The following is a 21,314-nucleotide window of genomic DNA, read 5'->3' as shown; positions in this document are numbered from 1 at the left end:
GGAACGTGTTCGGCCTTTCTGGCCGAGAGTTTTATCGCAGGTATAACACTGCCGTGCTAGGCAAGAACACCGTAAATCCATCAAGATTTTCCCTCGTTTTTTGGAACTTAACACTTTATAAAATAAAAACTGTTTTATCCATGCACCTCAAATTTTCAAGTTAAGTTCTGTACACGATTTGCAAAAGAATTCTGTAAAAATATTGTCCCAAGGTACACAAGTTTTTCTGCTATGATACATTGTTTCCTAAAAAATGTGAAATAACGTTTACGGCGTTTTTGCGCTGCACGGCGGAACAGCTTTAGAAATGCAAATTCAAATGTTTATAGCCTAGATTAGCGCATTCTTGAAAAATGGAGAAACTTTCCTCATTAATTGTGAAGAGGAAATGTCTATTTAAATGCCCTCAGAAAATAGCGACGCCCGTGCCACTTGTGGATTCAAACCAGGAAAAAACCTTCTCTCCAAAATCATGGACTATATGTTCATATAAAAAGGTAATCAGAGAAGTTTGACGAGAAAATAAAAGGATACTCACCGGTATTTTAGGAGGCACAACAAGCTGGAATGAAAACAAAACAATGTCATTAGAAAAATGCATCTAAAAGCACAGACGCATTTAGCATGGACGACTAGACAATAGGCAAACTGAAGCATCCATGGATACATGTTTTATAAGATTATGTAGCATCGCGTCCAAGATATTGGACTCCATGCTCATCCTTGATATACTTACCTGCTCATCTCGTCCAAGATCTTGGACTCCATGCTCATCGCTAAACGTCTCACTTCTTTGCTTGAGCATGGAGTCCAAAAGCAAGTAGACCTCCCTTAGTTTTAAAGTTCATCATGATAGAAAATCGTATACTTTGCTTATCCAATCTAACCTGAACTAAACTAACCTAACCTAACCTAACCTAACCTAACCTAACCTAACCTAACCTAACCTAACCTTACCTAACCTTACCTAACCCAACCTAAGCAATGCACAATTTTTTTCGAGAACACATTTTTTTGTCTTTAATTCACCAAAATTGTCTTAATACATTTTTGGACCCCATGCTCCTATATTGTCAGAGAATACCTGCGTCCCACAATTTTGGACGCTATGCTCACTTCGATTTTTCGAAAAAATTATCCCTAATTAAAGTGAGCATGGAGTCCAAGATCTTGGACGTGATGAGCAACCGAATATCATATAGCTGAGCATGGAGTCCAATATCATGGACGCGATGCTACATTACCTTTTATAATCAAAATTTCACGTCGATTAAAATGTCGATTAAAAGGGTTATAGCTTAATTAGGAGTTGGTTCCAGTAATTTTCTTTGCTTAAATTGTGTTTCACATGAAATGTTGGTTTGAAAACGTGTATCATTATGCTTATATTTACTCTTTGACTAGCAGTCCATTTTTGGTTGAAGTTTGCAGCTCAAAATCTGGTATTTTCGGGAGTGTTTATCCAAAATTATAATTTGCTAAATCATGATTCGAAATTTTTGGATTGTAAAGGAACATTACTTTTTCAATTCGTCGCTTTGCTCACATAAGGGCGGAACTACACCTAGAGATGGGCCCGGGAAAGCATTATATGGACAACACGGTTCATCTCAAAGTGTAGTTACGCCCTTATGCTAGGAAGACGACGAATTGATGCAAGTACTAACTGAATAGCAGGAAACTGACTTTTTAGGACTGTAGAGAGTATTTTTCATAGAAAGCTCAAATTCTGGTTTCTCAACCCTACTTGAAAAAATTATCTTTCGTACACTAAGATCTTTTATTGGCGGATTCAGCAAATTGGCAACATTGTTTTTCCCTTTTATCCTATGGAAATGTATCGATCCTTGGAGGGGCTAGGTACTCCGACAAGAATCGATTATTCAACATAGGTTTAAATTTAGGAAATCCGATGTTGCAAAGCCGGGTCCGGCTCTGTCCGGCCACGCTTGTTTCCTTTTTACCTTCGATAGCAGAAAGAACGAGGAGAAAGGAAGAACTTACCGGCACGTCTGGGTCTTTCTCATCTTCTCCTTCCTCCTCTGGTGAGCCTTCCTCCTCTCCGCTTCCCTCACCTTCCTCGTCTCCTTTTGCCCCTTTTCCATCTGGATCCTCCTCATCGTCGCTCTTCCCGCCTCCTTCTTCCTCTCCACCATCCTCTGGGTCCCTGCCTTTTAAGTCCTGGTCTTTGCCTGAGGTGTCATCGTCCTGTCGAAAAATAAAAGACGTGCAACTTACTAAATCTAATGGGTGTTTTTAACCAGATGAGAGCTATCCGTGAAAGGCTTTTTCAAAAACGTGTACACGGAAAAACAATAGATTGCTGATTTAATACAATTAAATTGTTAAACAATTTGTCCGACATGTTTCAAATGTACACTTTATAATAGTGGGAAGCTAATTTAACCGCGGAGGTGTTTGTAAAATCTGCATTGAACGTTTCGGTTACTTTTTTAACAACAAAATTGTTAAATCAGCGATATAATTTTTCCGTGTACCTGCTGAAACACCGAAATAGCTCAGCGTTGTTTTTCAACAATGTCTTATTGTTAGATAAACCCTGGTAAAAATTGGCGATAGGAGCTGCGTTTCAAAATACTATAGGAATCCTTATAGCCGGCTAAAGAAGGCAATAGAAAATCATATAGCTAGCTGTAGAAAGCGGAGGAAATCATATATCCGGGCTGTACGAAGCTATAAAAAAGTATACAGTCGGGCTGTAGTTCCTATCGCCGGGCTTTACACTTTATCGCCATTGGCTATAAAAGGCTATAAGAAATTGTGTAGAGGTTCGTGTGCTTTGGTAATTATTAAGTTTGATACGGAACTACCTTTATATTTACAAAACACACATTATATTTTCCTTTAAAACATTTTTTTTTCATCAATTAAAATGAGAATAGTCCATACAGAGTGTGCAAACATTTCAAAATCATGAGTTGAAAAACGCTGACTCCGCAAGATTCTATTGGAGCCTAACACAGAGCGGAGCGGCGTGCTGCCAGCGATAAGCGCGCACCAGTGCCTACAAACCTAACAGGGATACTTCACGCATGGCGCAATGCGTGAAGTATCCCTGCTAGGTTTGTAGGCGCTGGTGCGCTTTTCGCGCTGGCTGCCCGCTCGCCGCGCCGAAGCGTGCCACGGCGCTTGAAGCAACTATTTCACACCATAGGTATTGGACAGTATCATACGAAATTGAAGGCGCTCCAAGATATTAGGAATATCCTTCAAAAGTACGGAGCTTTCGGCGCAAAATAAATCAAGATACTACGGCCCAAAAATAGAGCGGTAATCCAAAAACAGTCCTAGCATCCGTAATTAGTAACATTTAGCATACACTTTATCGCCTGGCTGTTGCTCAATCGCCATCGGCTATATAAGGCTATAAGAAATTGTGCAGCTGGCTATAGAAGCTATTGAAAATCTTACAGTCGGCTTTAGGTCTATGGTATTTTGGAACACAGCTTCTACTGCCAATTTTTACGAGGGAACTCTTTTTTCTTTGTTCCATAGACCTATCCTATATTGCAAGCTTCAGGGAATATTTTTCATTGGCGTTAAGCAACAAGAGATGCAATCGTAATGATTGTTCGCGCACAAAACACCCTGCTAATTGTGCGCCGAAGATTAAAAATATTAAAATTAGTTATAATTTCCTCATTTAGAAGAAACAAAGCTTCCACTTTCCATCATCGTAAAATTCTTCGTTGATCAAATTTGTAACAAAAAATCCTGTTGAAATAAGAGCTACGAACAAGGACAAATATCTTGGACTGATTATACTGTTCAAATTTGGACCAAAATAGGCAAGTAGTGTCATTTTAAGCAGAGCTCCTGTCAATATTTCTCAAAGGTTCAGTTACATCCAAAAATAACTTCAAATACTAAATCACGGAGCTCAATCTACCCATCAAAAGCTATTATTTGATTTTTCCAGACCGTGTTGTAAAATGCGTCACATAACGGTGTACTTCTCATTCCCAAATTATCCTTTACCTGGTAACTCCATTGAATTTTAAAATAAATAAAGACCTGACAGTTCAAAATAATCAATTTGCAGCTGCTTGACGGTGACACATTAAAAAATATGAATTATAAAAACTGATAAAAAAGATAAAAATAAAAACTGAGATGCGATAAAGGCAAAAGTGAAGAAGCACTAATAAAAGATTGTTTAACTGAAAGCTGTTGATCACTGCATTCTTTTTCGTATCCGATGACGCAAGCATTTCATGAGACTATATTGTTATAGCGGTAATGACATTGAAACTTTTACACCAGAATTTCTCTTGCTGAAGCTATCAAATGACTCTAAAAAAGCACACAAAGATACATTCTTCTAGACGAACTCTGTACTTTTAAATAATGACATTTTTATTCTATACTCGATAGGATCATGTTTAAGTATTATAAACAAGCTGAATGATTTATCAAAGCAAAAATTATTTGACTTACCTGAAAAATAATGAAATAAAAATAATAAAAATTTAATTAAGCGGATACCGAGATGATGGTGAAGTATAACTTCAACCATAAACTCTAAGTAGCGTCCGTTCAATGGAAACTCCGTAAAAATTACTCAGGCCAAAAGCTTGGTCACACCATAATGAATTCCATTTTCATATTGATATTTTTTGCATCTTATACATTTTATTCAGAAATTGGTGTTTTTATAGTTAGATTCAAACTTGTGATCAATTTCATGAATCCTCAATCCATTGGAGTGACAATAATGCAGAACTGCAAAAATAGTCTTCATTGTTACGCCCTGAAAATTGACTTCCGTTTTATTTTTTGAGGGAATGGCTAAATTTGTAATGATTACAAACGTTTTTGATGATTTTGAACAGGTGTTTTTGAACCTTGAGTTCAACCTTCGAGTTGATCTACCTCTTCAAACAAACGCGATATCTTTCTCCGTCTCACTTTAGGCATGGACATGAACATGAAAATGGCATTAAAATGAAAATGAACATGAAAATGAAAATGAACAAGAGCATGAACATGAACATGAACATGAACAAGCACGTGGGCGTGAACATGAATGAATAAGAATTAGAGAATGAATTTGCATACGGATATGCATACATATATGAATATGACGATGAATTGAAACCGTTTACTATGTAATTCTCTGTTGCAGCAGCATCATTTTACAAGAAAAGCTATAATTTTGAAGCAAATTAACCAAATTGAATCATGATAAGTTAATAAAGCAAAACCATTTTGCCGGGGTGAAAAACACTCCGGTAGCACCTGATGCACAATGGAGGAATTCGAAGCGTGGAGGGCGCAAAAATCCTTGAGAAATTATGCATAACTTGAGAGCGGTAGAATCAAGGAAAATAAATTTCTATGCGTAAATCGTGGAATCAAAAACCTTCGAGGCTTTTTGAATATAGCACGTTGGAGCATGGCAGTAAAGCCGTTTCGCACGCAAAAACTTACGGCTGGGGGCTTTCCTCCCTTATCTGCACCTCCACCAGCATCATCGGCGTCTGCATCGGGGTCACTTGCCCCCTTGGGGTCATCTGCCCCATCGGAGTCCTCCGCCCCCTTCTGCAAAGAGTGTTTCACTTGAAATTCATCCATGTAGTGAATTCAACTTCTTATGAATTTTTCAAGCATACTTTCATGAGCCTTATTTATCCACCTTCTCTCAGAGATTTGATGAGGCAGCGGCTTTTACTTTTGTATAAAGCTCCGATTACTTTTTTTTTTTTTTTTTTTTTTTTTTTTTTTTTTTTTTTTTTTTTAGGAAAACGCTTAATTCATTGGAGGTAGTCAAGGGGAACACCGTGGTAAATAAGATCACCTCTTTGCAGGATCCCTGTGATGGGTAAAGAAACGGCAAATGAGAATTCTTCCGTTTCCAGGGAACCTTTCGGATGATATTCATTTTTTTGGAGACTTTAGATTGAGAAACTCGTACTCACGTGACCAACTTATGGATACAGTGTCACATTTTTGGAGAGTATTCAAACATTTTCATGGGGGTTGTTCCTGAAAGTTCTTTTCCTGATTATCCAACTTACCTAGGAGCCTTTGATCTCTAAGTGGATGACATTGCCGTGGACAGGGATCTAACCGCTGTTGAACCTTAACCTTCAAAGTTATTAAACGAAATCGCTCCGTTATTGAACGAAATAGCTACATCTTATTTTGTTTTCTATTGTATGTGCGATGAAGCGGCTTGAGTCCTTCGAAAATTCGTTCGGCTTTCGGAGAATTCTTCACTGAGGAATAGCGATATTTTACCAGCTACTTTTCGTTTTGCCAGACATTTTCACCTTAGTATAAACTTGTTTCGGTATTTACTTTGGCTGTTCCAGACGCCCTTAGAAGAATGTATTGCAAAATATTGCATTGATGAGATCTCTTGTTTTCAAAATGATAAGAATAAACTTTATTCCTCTACAGTAATGTGTGTTTTCAAAAAAAAAAATTGCGCGTTTTGATCATCCACCCTGTTATGTTCCCAAAAATTACTTATTTAGTGTTCCTTTCTTATACACAGCACTGCATTTAAAATGCAAGATTTCAGCCTATATAAAATTTTAAGATACTAGTTGAGAGACATTCAAGTTTTCAACTTACACCTTTGCCAGCATCAGGTCCTCCAGCAGCATCCTGAAAAGATTAAACAAAATATTACTACATACCATACTATATTTACTATATTTACCAGTAAGCTTGAAATAGGTATAGGAAGCATCTAGAAAACACGAGGTTTTCAGGGCTCTGATAGGATTGCGTGAATGCCCCCTTTTTTACTTGTTTTGAGATGCATAGGATTGCGCGAATTTTTCTGGTACTGAAAACTCACATGTTTGCGCAAATATTCAATATTCAACGACGAAGCGTTAATCTGGCAACCTTGGTAGTTTGCGGTAGATAACTACATCGCGGAAGACTGTTTGTTCATTCACTGCACTGCGTTTGGCGCAATGCGAGAAGTATTCATGCAGTCTTGTAGGCGCCAATATGGGCTTTACGCCGATAGCACAGTTTGACGCAATACGTGAAGTATTTCTCCAGTCTTGCAGGCACTAATAAGCGTTTGACGCCGTCCACCGCTTGGCGCGATTATTCGCATTAAAATAATCGCGGCCGGGGCTTTTAAGGCCCATGTTGTGTTTCGACGCCGTATGAGCATTCCAACGTTACCTCGTTTCTCCCGATCAATTTTTTTTTCCGAGAAAAGGCAGGAAAGTACTTTATAACCACGTCCATTATTTACACTTCATTTATCATTAGAAGGTAAAACATCGATGACATTTCAACAAACTAGCCTCAACTAGCGAATAAATACGTTTTTTCCAACTGTTTCCTGGTTTGCCAAAATTCTACCTAATATTAACTTCATTTTAAATTCACGCATTCCCGTGGAAGATTTTAAGGTATCTATTCGTATGCAGTCCTTGTGTCTTTTTCGCGTACTCTTCATATATTTTCTCAGACCTTTCGCGCAATCCTGGATTACCGGTTTTCAGTACTTACCCTGAATATACCAGAAAAGTTGGAACGGCAAAAATCAGAAATATTCGAATATTTATTTCTTTGGGGCTGCATGAACACCTAATGTGACGAGTATTCAACACTATCATTTCCGTAAATTTTGTTAAAGAAAACAAACACTTACAAATTAGCCAAAAGCAAACTGACAATATAAAAACTAAGCATTTATACTAAGGTGCATTTTTGGAAGAAAACTCAAGTATGGTAGTCAAAACTGATTGCTGGAAGCTCAATTTGAAGCGTAGCGGAAGCCATTAAAATTGTTAAGGCATCAATAAACTACAATTTAAGAAAAACATGCAATATTGCGCAGGGAACTCAAAGCCATTAACCATTTGCTTGAATCTTCCAAGGCATTGTAAGCATTAAACATCATGCAGAGGAATCTCACCGTTGTTGACAATGAGCACGATTAATCATTGCGAACTATCACACATTCAATTTTTTTCAAATTCAGCAATTTTAAAAGCTTTCCTTAGAGGGAACCTGAATGTCCATCTAGATCACATTTGGACGAATTTCTATCAAACGCAGAACTACGTGTAGGTGGGAAAGATGGGGTCTGCTCGTCAGTGCTCGGGCCGTAAGAACAAATGGGAAAGATGGCGTGTGCTCGTTAGTGCTCGGGCCATAAAAATAAATGGGTACGATGGGGTGTGCTCGTTAGTGCTCCGGCCTTAAGAACAAATGGAAAAGATGGGGTGTGCTCGTCAGTGCTCGGGCCATAAGAACATAAGGAAAAGATGGGGTGTGCTCGTCAGTACTTGGGCCTTAAGAATAAATGGGTACGATGGGGTGTGCTCGTTAGTGCTCCGGCCTTAAGAACAAATGGGTACGATGGGGTGTGCTCGTCAGTGCTCGGGCCATAAGAATAAATGGGAAGATGGGGTGTGCTCGTTAGTGCTCGGGCCATAAGAATGAATGGGAAATATAAAGCGCCAGTAATGTTGCCGTCAACGCGCTTCGTCCTTAACTCATGAGCCCTGTCCACAACGCTCCAGACGCATATCCACGGTTCATGAGTTCGGCATTTAGTTGGCTCACAGTTCCGTTTGCTGAAATGGAAAAGCGGGGTTTTACATTCTGTCAAACGGAACTGTGTGCACATGAGCCATGGGCATATGTCTAGAGCCTTGTGGACAGGGCTCATGAGTTGATGCTTCGGATCGTCGCCCTTCGTCTCAGTCGTTGACGCCGACGTCACTGGTGCTTCATGATTCCCATACATTCTTACGACCCTCGACCGACGAGCCTACCTCATCTTTCCCACGTGCACATAGTTCTATTTGATAGAAGAGCGTCCATTTGTAACTTTTGTTGGTTCTAAAACTGTAATAATTCATAGTTAGAGATATAGCTAAGATTACGAGCGTTGGAGGGAGTTGGAAAACTGAGGGACACGACAATTTTTTAAACCGGGCAACACTAAAAGTGTCGTAGGCGTGCCAATTTGGAGGTTAGAATTTGAATCAATGCAAAAAATGAATGATTCTTGACGCAAAAAACTGCCCTGCAGGCTGATTATTGAAATTGATAGATGAAGCTATAGACAACAGTAGCGTGGCGTGAATTGCGATATATCGATTGTTGTGCCATTTAAACCCATGAAAAAAGATCGATTATCAGGGTGTTCGCAGCGAACACCTTAAAAATCGATTCTTTACCATAGCTTCAAATGGCGAGATATCGATAATCGATTATTCACGCCACGCCGCTGATAGACAAAGAAAACTTATAGAGTATGGAGCGATCCAATTGGTTGAGACGGATGGTTCTCAAAGACGAACGGAGAAAATGATGAACTATACTGTAGGATCCCTCGAGAGTTGCCTTTCGTTAAGCCATTACCTACCCCCTTTGTCCATTTCAACCACCCGCTTCCACCAATAGGATCCTTTTTGTCTTCTTTGTCTATAGCTTTGTCTATCAATTTCAACAATTAGCCCACTGGAACACTTCTTTTGAATAACAGAAAAACAAGAAAAGCTCATCTTCCATTTTTTGCAGGCTCTTCAGTATTATCCTAACAACACATGAAAAAGGAAGAGATTTTCCGTAATTTTTACTCTCGCCACACAAAGATACGGAAGCCGCCCTTCCTGAAATTACGGGCGGCAACTGCGTAGCCCAATGTCCGAAAGACACTTCGTGCCTTCAAAGGCCAGATTTGTGCCAACATATACCTGCACCAAAAATAATAGAGGATAGCAGAGAGCAGACTCGTCTGGACAATACTGTACAAACAAAAGCCAAGATTAGGATATTTTGGCTTGGTTGATGCCTCGATGTAAATCGTAATTGAAAATGATGATCAAACGAAGTGGTAGATAGCTGATCATAATGGTTTTAGTCGTTACCGGTTAACGATTTTATCCAAGCAGCAGGAGATGAACGCTTTTTGATGTAAATGAAGGGGTTGCCTTGGTTGGACGGAACATAATATCACACTGAAAAAAAATTCTCGGCGTTTTTACCAAGGTCCGTTGGTACCTTTACCATCTCCCTTTTTTTTTACCAATTATTGGTAATTTTACCAAGACAGACTAGTAAGCTTACCTAAAAACCGGTATTTTTACTGTTTTTCTCAGGTAAGAATACCACTTTTATTGGTAATCAATTCCCGGTAACTTTGCCACTTTATCTCGGTAATTCTACCACAGTCAATAAAAAATATTGGCGTCTTTACTAAGGTCAAGTAAAATTACCGAGAAAGTTCAATAATTTTACCGAGATTTCTCGGTAAAATTACCAATTCCATAAATGGTAATTTTACCAAGAAAAAACTGTGATCAAATAGAACCCTGAATTCTTGGCAATTTTACCCTTTTCTTTGTAAATACACCGAGATTTTTTTTTTTTTTTCAGTGTAATGGTTTTAGTCGTTACCGGTTAACGATTTTATCCAAACAGCAGGAGATGAACGCTTTTTGGTGTGAATGACGGGGTTGCCTTGGTTGGACGGAACGCATCAGGAAAAGCTAGCTCGTTAAGTTATTCGGCAAAATTATAAACTCCGCAAAGCTCGTAGATAGCTGGTAGCTTCGAAGACAAAGCGTAGGAGAATTTTTGGGGGTCTCCCTAAGATAACTTCACTCACATCATCTTCCGGGGAAGGATCCCCAGGGCCCGCCTTAGCAGGGTCTTTTGGTCCTGCTGAGTCTGACCCAGGATCCGCATCTGGATCTGCATCTGGTGATGGAGCGTCTGCTGCCTAAATCAAAACATGCTCAGCAAAAACGAAAACTAACGGATTATATTTATTTAAAAGTCAGTAAAAATAAATAAATAAGGTTAAATAGACATGCAAAACACGAAAACGATCCTTTCAGAACACAATTTTTGTGCCCCGTAAAACAAAAATGCAAAATAGTTACATCGCAGTGTTTAAAAGAGATCAAATTTTAACAATGTGATTGGGTGCAAAATTACGGTCAAGATGACATTTCACTTGAAGGAAAAAAATTGCGTCGATGAAACGACAGAAACACGTTTTATGTGGTGCGTATGAAATACTTTGGTGTAGTAAGATTGACACAAGTAAAAGTTTGCATGCCTTTCGAGGAATGTCATAAGTGTTCTTGTTCTACCTGTGAATTTGGTGGAGTTTAAACCTCTGGTCCGCCGCCTAGGATTCTAAAAAATGAAAATGCTAAAATATCTATTCTCTCGGGAAATGAAAAAGGCCATGACACGTTCTTGTGCGAACCCGAACTTTAACGAAAATTCCATGTTTTTCAACCGCAGTGCAGGCTGATAATTCAAGATTTACCGACAAAACGCACAGGTATGAACTCGAAAGCCTTGTTCAATTTGTAGTTCGTACAATTGTAAATATATCTGTTCTAATTTTCTTTACAAAGAAAAATTAAATTAATGCAATTAAATTTTTCTGTTAAGAAAAATTAAAAATACTATATTCATTTAAACACGTCCCCAAATATTTTCCCCCTGAATTAATTATAAAGTCCGCATTCCTCTGAACGAAACCATTTGCCCAGAATATTCGAATACCCCCCCCCCTCTCCGCAAAACAAAAAAAAAACTAGTCTCCTCGAAAAAATCTAAATCCTCAGGAAGCTAATACTTACTGGTGGAAAATAGAGCTCATAATCACATTTATTGATGCCTAATAAAAATCAGAATGACCCACTTAAGTTATTGGCAGTAATAATTGGACTGCATTTTGCAATTTGGAACTATAAATTCTGCCTCATCTGAAAAAAACACTTATGTTCATAGGGAAACTAATGGCTCATACGTTGTTTTTAAACCGGGCCAGAAATTATGGTTCCAAATTGCAAAATGCAGTCAAATTCCAGTTTGTTTAACAGGTCTTCGAGGTAATTCTCAAAATTTTGGTCAGGTTCCCATGCCAACTCTTCTGTTTGTGCAAATATTGCGTCCGTCCTGGGTCTTGAGGGCTTTTTAAATCCACTCGGTGACGTTGGAACTATTATTTCCCCTTCATTATATCCACATGTGTTCATGGTGGGTGAGTATATCTTGAATGTGAAGTCATTCTTCAAGGCCACTCTTAAGTGCCAGGTGCAGAGTGATCCTATAAACAATGGTGCATGCTACACTTCATGCAAATGGGAGATAGTGCAGTTACCGAGGTCAACCAAACCGATCATGCATCAGAGTACGAAGAAACAGAAAACCTCGAGTTTTCGTAATGTATGTGAACGCGCAAGATACCGATTGACTCAATAATACTACAAGTCAGAAAGTTGTGAATTGTGAATAAAAGAAAAACTATGAAGGAAGGTTAAGTAAAGTACGTGAATGTAAAGAAACGCACACAGAATATGTTTAAGTCTTACTTTAAAATATGGATTGTTCTCGGGTGGATAGTAATAGCGTGACTGAAAAAGAAGGTACAGATCGATCAGTTTATCTGGTATGATTCAGTGTTGGTAGGGGCCGTTTCAGTCAATTTGCCCTTTTTTTCTGTAGGTATCTCTTTCTGTATGTGTTGCAGTATCTGATGCAGGCTATTGAATTCTTCAAAGCATTTTTAAACGAGTTCCCCACGTGCTACCTGACATTATACTAACTTTTCTTCCGGAACAGTTTTTGATAATTTGTCTGATCTATGTTACCGATTGAAAGACTAGGCAAAGGCGTAAATGAGGTCAATCTGTGATCATAACCTCACGGATATAAAGTAGTGGCTGCTGCGGAAAAATGATGGATCATAATTAAAAAGCTTCTGCTTTGTAAATTTCATATTTACTCACATCAGGATTGTCTTTATTTGGTTGACCCCCACCAAAGCCCAATGCTCTACCAATCTTCTGAATCTGGAAATTAACGGTATGGAGCACATAAAATAGTGATACAAATTCAATAGCGCAAGGTATCGCTTTGTGCCACTATATCTACTTTTGTTTGCAGGCACGTGATTAATTATCAGAGAAATGATAACATTCGCATTAAAATGATTGACATTTTGAAAATACCATGATTCCGTCGGTTTCATTCTGTAACCAAAAAAAACTGAGAATCAGTTTATAATGCTTAGTTTTTTACTGGTCAATTGTATTCGGCTTATCCGAACTTTTCATGATCCAAACCGGCCAATCATACCACAATCGTTCCCTTAATTTAGTTTTTACCGTATGTAACTACAACATGCGGGGAATCAATCATCTAATGCGTCACATCATTTTGATCTTCATCTTTTATCGTCTTTTCTAAAGTGGTCTCTAGGAGGGTAGTCATAAAGAAGTTTGAACAGTGTTTCTACCAGACATTTCTAGTTTCTCTTACGGGAAAAAATCACAATCCCATATATACTCCTTGCTGATTTTGGCGCTAGATATGAAATTAGTTGAACCAGTCAGAGGTACGGTTGAGTCTGCCGAAAGTATACTCGAATCAACCATACCTCTAGCTATAGTGCAACTACTCTTATATCTGACGCCAAAATTAGCCAGAAGTAAAGTTGCGGGATTGTGATACTTTTTTTCCAGTGATGATAATGCTTTGATAATTAATACATGTGTTCCTTTAATAATTGTAATAATTTTGTAGACTGGACATCCTTAATTGAAGGTTCATAAGAAAAAACAAGAGAGATGAGAGAGAGAGAAAGAGAGAGAAAACAAGGAAAAAACTAGCAAGTCGATTACCCCTTTCAATTTATTCAATTCTTCATCGTAATCTCCATTAAGAAAGTTTGTCGTTACTTTTCCCAGTTTCTAAAATAGAAAGGAAAACTCATTGAATGGATAAGAACACGGAAAAAAAAGTACTGTCATTTTAATCGTCGCGACTGCTAAAGGAACAGTCCTTGGCTGTTAAAAAACGGCACAGCATCCCGGCTTTTAAAATAACATTACCTTTATCTGTTATTATAACAGGCGCTTTGCTGTCACATTGACAGTAAATGAATGTAACAATGACAACAAAATCTGCTCAATCTATATCAACTAGTCTGTTACACTAGCAGCGGAGCTGCTGGCGTAAGCGTCGGTTCCCCATCAGATTGACGCTCACGCTGCTTTCGATTTAACAGCGGCCGCTGCTGTGGAAATAGCAGCGTCGCTGTTTTCATGACGGCCGGTTCGCTCTTGAATTTAAATCCACGCTGCTGTCGATGTAGCAGCGCTGCTGCTCGTGTAAAAGCAAATTCGCTCTTGAATTTTCATTCACACTGCTGTTAAAGTAGCAGACACAATCCCACGCAGCTGTAAAAAATCATGGTCATACTTACATGCTTATGTAAATAGCTGATAATTGCTTAACTGGTTTCAAGTAAATGATGCAAAAACCATAGATAATATTCCGGTTAAAGTAACATTTACAGACTAAATCAGTTTCACAATGAGTTAATTTCACAAAAATTAAACAGCTTAAATGCACAAAAACACAACACAAAGTATACATCTTTGCAGTTCTCGGTGGAGCAGAATTAATCATGGCTTAGGGGTCGACAACAAATTAAGTGAGGCACATTTTAAACCCTCCCTCTCCACCGGTTATTTTCTTTTTCCAAAAACCCAACTTATCACTCGCGGCCTGGTCAGATATCGCACATACCTACACTGTATTACACATTGAAACACTTTACGTCATTAAGACAATGTCACGTTGGCGTCATTAATAAAAAACAACGCAAGGACCAAACAGCCGATTGTGCTTATGAGTTAAAAACACAAAGAATGTATTATAAAAGGTTTCAAAAAATTCTACCAAGATTAGGATTTGCTAAATTATCACTTCATTTCATTTCAAAACAGCCTAGATTTCTTTAAACTTAAAAAAGGAAAAAATCACACAATGGAATTAGGATTCTGCAAAAAAAACCATCGGAAAGTATAGAAGATAGGGCTGATAGTATAATCTACGGGAAACGAAATCAAAACCGTGCCTGCATATAAATATGTAAGGCACGCTAAAAATAATAATTGTATGCACTGAACGCAAACCTAATTGAGTCGAGAGTGCGTGTAATGTCAATGGTGAAGTTGGAACCAAAAAACACAAATATACGGCAGAAGAAATTCCGAGTTGAACGAATTCATGATGATGCCTCAAAAAATGGCGTCTACCCGCAACTGATTCCAGTGTGCCCAAATTTGCTTATATCGTAAGAGTTACTTTCCTATGGAGCTACTAATTTTGCAGATCGCGCACTGAGTATCAAAACTAATCACTTTCTTTGCCAAAATTCACTCGCAAACACAATTTGAGCACGATTTCGAAACGCAAGCGCAAGACTTCTCTGAGTCAAAACCACTAACTGATAAGCAAACGAAATCCCTTAAAACAGTGACATGGCCGCATCAGCGAACAGACTGGAATGCGCGAACAACGCCGAAGGAAGAAACAGCCGAACACCGGGCCCAGGCGGTTACAGTTCTGAGAATTTCCCTGACCGGGCCCATTGTCAGGTTGGCGCGCAAGCGCAACCCTCGAGAAGGAGGGTGGACAGTGGAGGCTGGAGGGTAAGGAGAGGTTTTCTGCGTCACCGCTCGTAGCGGGGGTGGGGCGATCGACGACTGTATATAACTGCGCATGCGCTCTGCGCCGATCGCGCGGGACTGGCCGGGATGGGATGCTCCGTGCAACGGTCAGCATTTTACAGTCAACCCGCTGTTAAATTGTCCGCTGCTATTTCTACACCCTCGCTGTTGCTTTAGCAGATTATTTCTGCGAATTTAACGGCCTTCAAAACATTAGACCAACACCTGCCCGAATGTAAACTTAATATCCAAACGAATGTCAAAATAACGTGTGGACTGTAAAATGAAAAGCCAATGACAGTCATTCCAAGAGCTTCAGGAACTGTTGATTTAATGAACCGCACCTGACGTTAACTCAACAGTCCTGCGATGATGGAATAACATACAGAATGTTATTTCAAAAGCATCAAGAAGATGTTGAGCTAACAGATTTGCATACTTTTGTTTCAACATACTTAAAATGTTCAATTAGCAGTCACGACAAGTAAAAGAACAGAGAAACGTCAAACAAATTTAACATTCAATGTGACTGTTAAAATGACAGTTCTTTTTTTTTCCGTGAATTGATGCTTGAGAACATGCTAGTTTAGATGAGGTACAAAATAAAGCAAACATCAAGGATGCAGACCATAAGTTTGGAAATATATTGGACCAGAATTTTAAAGGATAAGTTTGATGTAACCGTTAACAAGAGGAGTGCACAGGTTTCAATTTTTGAGAAATCATACTTTGTCAAGTTGGATCAGAAAATCATTATTTGAGATTTTTCTCCCATTTGAGCTTTTTACCGATTTCATATATTCTGAACTGGAAACTTAAAGTCACTTTGGCTCCGGTTTCGGTGTAATTTCTGTCCAAAGTAAAATACTATGGAGCACTCATCTATACTCTGGTATCAATAAATCAGCTTTGAATTTTTACGGACCAAGGTCCCTAATCTCGAGGAAAGTTTTAAATATTATACAAAATATAAACAAGTTTGAAGGTTCATACTGAACTGAAACAATACAAACTTTACAAGTTTGGTCAAGAGAAAGCTCACAGTAAATGTTTTTTTACTTCCTCGTTCGAATTGAACTCGTAGGCCCTGTCCACACAAGCGCGGTTCTCGGAACTTATTATTAATCAGCCTAAAGTTCGCAAGTGTTCGCCTGAAGTTCTGCAAATTGCATTCGTGTGAACAAGATGTTAGGAAAGTAAAAGCTCTATTTACCGCGGTAAAAAATAAAAATTACGTAATCTACTTACAGCTCCGTCGGCTGGAGGATCTTGACATTCTACCAGCTGCTCGGGACACTAGACGAACAAATTTAAATCAGTGATCTCATAAATGTTTTTTTTTACCGACATATCCATTTGGCTCTATGAGTAAATTATCTAGCTCTATAACAACGTAAGATGAATTTAAATGCACCTGTAAATCAATGGCACTGTAAGTAACATTATAAATTTTCATCGAATTTGCACGCTGAAAAGTTCACAGGAAATGATCAGTTCCTACTCTACCCGTTTTCTACCATCCCCCTCCCCCCGCTCTCTCCCAACCGTGAGAGGCAACCACCTGTTGACGTCATCGACGAGTGTTTCCACGGCCTCATCAAGAGTGTCCTGATGCCGTCATCAGTCGTTAGTAGCCGAAAATAGCTGAAAATATCTTAATGAATTCTGAAAGAAACGGTTGCGATGGTTGATGTCACTGAGGGATAAATGGCGTGATAGAAAACGATGGATAGAGGAGGAAATTAGCATTTTATAATAGACTAGCTGCTCCGGGCGCCCTACGGGCGCCCTCCACAGCTAGCAATGGTGGTGCAGTAGCTTATTTGGAATCGGAGCGATTAGTTGAATCTATTTAATAATGATGATGATTCTGCGGCAGAAGATCAAGGAATTTAACTGCCTCTCTGCGTTACAGGGTGGAGACTGCCATTCTACCGAAAAATGTTATAAAAAGCTCGCATTATTAGTTTTTCTTTTTTTTTGTGTTATTTTTTAATTTTTTTTTATTTTTATTTTTTGATAATTTTCTAATGACTATGAGGCTTTTGGGATTTATAAAAGATCGAAGCACCTCTTTGTGCACGATGTTTTTTGTACGGTTGCCTTTGGGAAGAATTTGGACTTCAAAATTTTTGTACGATGTAGCTCGTGAGAGTGCAACATATAGTTGACCATGGCCAAAAACTGTTTGGGGTAAATAAATGCCGACTCGCTTCAGTGTTTGACCCTTAGCTTTGATGATGGTCATGCAGAACGCAATGCGAATTGGAAATTGTCGCCTCTTAAAAGAGAAAGGGAGAGAGGAGTCTGCAGGTGACAAATCAATTCTTGGCAGTGAAATTCTTTCACCGGCCTTCTCGCCGGAAATGACCTGCAAATCAAGACAATTTTCATAACGTTTCCAGACGATCAATCGGGTACCATTCGATAAACCTTTAGAAACGTTGAGGTTTCTTAAAAGCATGACAAAAACCCCCTCCAAAAGTGTGAGTTTATGCGGTGGTAAGCCACTAAGATTAAGACTGTCCAAGAATTCGAGGGGAAAATTGAGAGCCTCTCCCTCTTCCTCTACAATGAGCCTGTTAACACTGAAGTACGTTTTAGAGACACCTGAAAGAACTTCAACAACCTTGTCGTTAATTTCATTGCAATGCTTATTTTTAGGGGCCAGAATTGCGCAGTTTGTGAAATCTACGTTCGAACATGAGGAAGCTATCTTTTCCATAAATTTCAGTAATAATATCAGTTTCAGTAATACTGCTTGTCGGTAAATCAATGAATTCCGGCATGGCCTTTTTTAGCAGAAAGGTAAACACCATCACCTATTTCGAGTTAAAATTTTGCAAACTCCGCTTCGTCTTGCAAAGTTCTCATATTTTGAGTAAGTTTTCTGATTTTGAAAAGAGGTCAAAGTGGTGAGAATTTGATTGCATTTTGCACCAATGTTTGGCGAGAAGCATGCGGAACAACGGGTAAAACCTGTCTAAAATCACCACCCTAGACGACAATTTTTCCTCGAAAAGGGATATCATTACCCATTCTCTAAGAAGTCGGTCGATGCATGCCAGAGCATGCGTGATAACCATGGGAGCTTCACCCCAAAAAATGATCGTTGTTTTCCGAATAGTCTCAGCCTCTCTTGAGCTAACCGTCAGACTCGACACAGAATTCTCATTCAGAACCGAAGGAATTTTGAATTTGCTATGAACCGGCCGACCGTTAGGTAGCAACGATGCGGCGATACCTGTCCAAGCAACGGAGATGACGTCTAAGTTTTCCTTTGTACAATACGCAGTAAGACATTCTTAAACGAAAGTTTTTCCCGATCCTCCTGGACCATCAATGAAAATCGCATTACACGTGTAAGATGGATTTTGGATGAGACTAATTATTTCAGAAATAATTTGATGTTGCTCTGGGTTAGCGGCAGAAATCATGGAATCATAGTTTTAGGGGGAGGAGAGTCAGGCTCCGACCCTTGAAGATTCAGGTTAATTGGAAGCAATTCCGGAAGATCAAATGATGATATTGAAAATCCATGAAGTCTTAATGTGCTTTCAATAGCAAAAAGCCGATCAACGTAGTCGACCGACCAACAAAATAAAGAGAGAGGAAGAAACGAAGTATCAAGCAAATTTGAAACAAAGTTGGAAAGAGAAAAGAACAAATAAGAATGAAATGTCCATAACAATACATGTTGTTAGCAATACGTGTGCGCACCGCTGCAGTTAATAAGTCAGGGTCAGTCAAACCGCCAGGATGCCTATCAAGAAGTGGTGAAGCGGAGTAGCCGAGAGATTGCGACGGAATGTGGGTGGTGAGTGACGAACGACAATGCGACCCAAACCTTCTTTGAGGTTGGTGGGAGGAAAGCTATACGAAAGAAAACGGAGATAGCCGAAAGAACGTGGTGGGAGGGGTGGCTGAGACCCTAGGGGGGGTATCTAGGGACGGGCAAGCAGGTAGCGGCCAGATGACCGCTCGAAACAGCTGAACTTTACTCGTCGATAAAAGTAAGAAAATTTGAGAAAATCGAAAAAACAATTACAGCCTGCAAATCTACAGATCAGAAGCTTTCATTTAAAAAAAACCCCATGCAAATCGGTCCGGTGGTTCTCTCAAAGTTAATGTCCCAAAATGCGGACTTTAGTCTGAATAAATGGGAGAAAATTTGAGCCCAGCTAAACTTCACTCGTCGATAAAAGTAAGACAATTTGAGAAAATCGAAAAAACGATCACAGCCTGCAAATCTACAGATCACAGGCTTTCATTTAAAACAAAAATCATGCAAATCGGTCCGGTGGTTCTCTCAAAGTTAACGTCCAAAGATTCGGACCTCCGTTTTAATGCATCGAAGAAAATTTGAGAAAATTATGGGAGAAAATTTGAGAAAATCGAAAAAACGATCACAGCCTGCAAATCTACAGCTCAGGGGCTTTCATTTAAAAAAAGATCACGCAAATCGGTCCGGTGGTTCTCTCAAAGTTAATGCCCCAAGATTCGGAACTTTGCATTTTAATATATAGGATAGATTTCGTCGCGATTAAAATGTGTATTTTAAAACTGTTTCGATCTTCTGAACCCAATTCCTTTCGATAATGCAACAATGGTTTTAAACTCAGGGGCTAATTGATACAATAACACACAAGATAATACACAGTGATAATGATGCACAACAATGTATCACAAGATACTATCCTGGGCGATACAGCGATAAAAATCCTGATAAATCAGCGATATTATCCTATACACAAAGAGAAGAATAAGAAGGATGCAGAAAATGAGTTGCCAAATAGTTAATAGACTCACTGGTTACGTACCTAAACTACCATAATTCTTAATAACAGCTTTGAAAAAACGAAATGTTTGTTCCCATTTCATTTTTGGTTTATTTTAATTTGTGGAAAACTTGAGTGAATGAGGTTTTATATTTTATCTACTTTAATAAAACTAATTCCGTTAATTTTACTATATTATATTTTTTCCATTTCAATATTCTTTTTTATTACAGTTAGTTCAACAGTTTTTGGTGGTTTAATGGGGTTAAATTTATCAAAATGTATATGTGGAAGGACCGAGTTTTGTGGCGATTAGGCGTCGCAGAGCGCTATGAAAGCAACTTACATGTATGTATAAACGAAACATTACGGATACATTGCCACCTGGCTTGTGAGCCTCAAGGGTTAGATGAGGCTATTAGGTAAGAGAAATGTATACAAGTTCTATTGAATAATATTATGCGCTGTTGCCGTCCCTATTCTTTTTTTTTCTTTTTTTTGAGGGTCAATGACACTATGTTTCCATCTACTGAATAATCAAGCATACGTGTGATGAGATTGTGGTTGTAATTTGTAATTTTTTTTTTTTTAATCAGAAAACAAATCCTCGATTCCTTGCCCATAATTATAACCAGCACGTTGGACCACCTGGATGCATCAATTCACCTTTTAACCACGAAAGAATATCCCGAGCGATTACTTCCACATATGTTTGGTCCTTAGATAGTTTGAGGGGAAAGCCTTCCCGGTTGACCCGATCAACAGTCTAGACGAAAATGCGAATATACGATGAGAATGTGAAAAAAACGAAGCTAAAATTAGACTGACCCGAGAATCGACGTCTGTATATTGTTCCTACCTGAAAAGCGAAGAGCGCGAATGAGACTAGTCCAATCACCGAAATTGAAGTCATGTTGTTGCGTCCCCCAGGTTATGTCCCCTGGTGGAATGAGTCGCTCCTGAACCTGCCTCTTGGCGCAGCTCGGTTTGTTTGGGAGCGTTTCGGATGTTTATGCAGCTGTCAAGAGTCGAACATCAAGCAATT

At 38.9% G+C, this 21,314-nt stretch overlaps 1 protein-coding gene across 8 annotated transcripts in view; it reads right to left on the bottom strand.

Moving 5' to 3' along the window:
• Window positions 1-21,314, bottom strand: part of LOC140224263 (uncharacterized) — a 22,894-nt gene extending 1,580 nt beyond the window's left edge. Inside the window, exons 1-10 of one of the 8 annotated variants that reach the window (XM_072298398.1) lie at window positions 21,129-21,309; window positions 16,740-16,787; window positions 13,656-13,724; window positions 12,762-12,824; window positions 12,345-12,386; window positions 10,619-10,732; window positions 6,601-6,633; window positions 5,452-5,562; window positions 2,005-2,208; window positions 539-562 (exon numbers count right to left, since the gene is read on the bottom strand). In XM_072298398.1, coding sequence (XP_072154499.1) covers window positions 539-562; window positions 2,005-2,208; window positions 5,452-5,562; window positions 6,601-6,633; window positions 10,619-10,732; window positions 12,345-12,386; window positions 12,762-12,824; window positions 13,656-13,724; window positions 16,740-16,787; window positions 21,129-21,182 — 762 coding nt within the window. In that variant the 5' untranslated portion in view covers window positions 21,183-21,309. Of the gene's footprint in view, window positions 1-538; window positions 563-2,004; window positions 2,209-5,451; window positions 5,563-6,600; window positions 6,634-10,618; window positions 10,733-12,344; window positions 12,387-12,761; window positions 12,825-13,655; window positions 13,725-16,739; window positions 16,788-21,128 lie in introns of all 8 variants that reach the window. The other 7 variants (XM_072298415.1, XM_072298403.1, XM_072298405.1 and 4 more) reach the window with 7 other exon arrangements.

Source organism: Bemisia tabaci, chromosome 1 (assembly GCF_918797505.1).
Source record: "Bemisia tabaci chromosome 1, PGI_BMITA_v3".
NCBI lineage: Eukaryota > Metazoa > Arthropoda > Insecta > Hemiptera > Aleyrodidae > Bemisia > Bemisia tabaci.
This window is presented reverse-complemented; position numbering and strand designations above follow the sequence as displayed.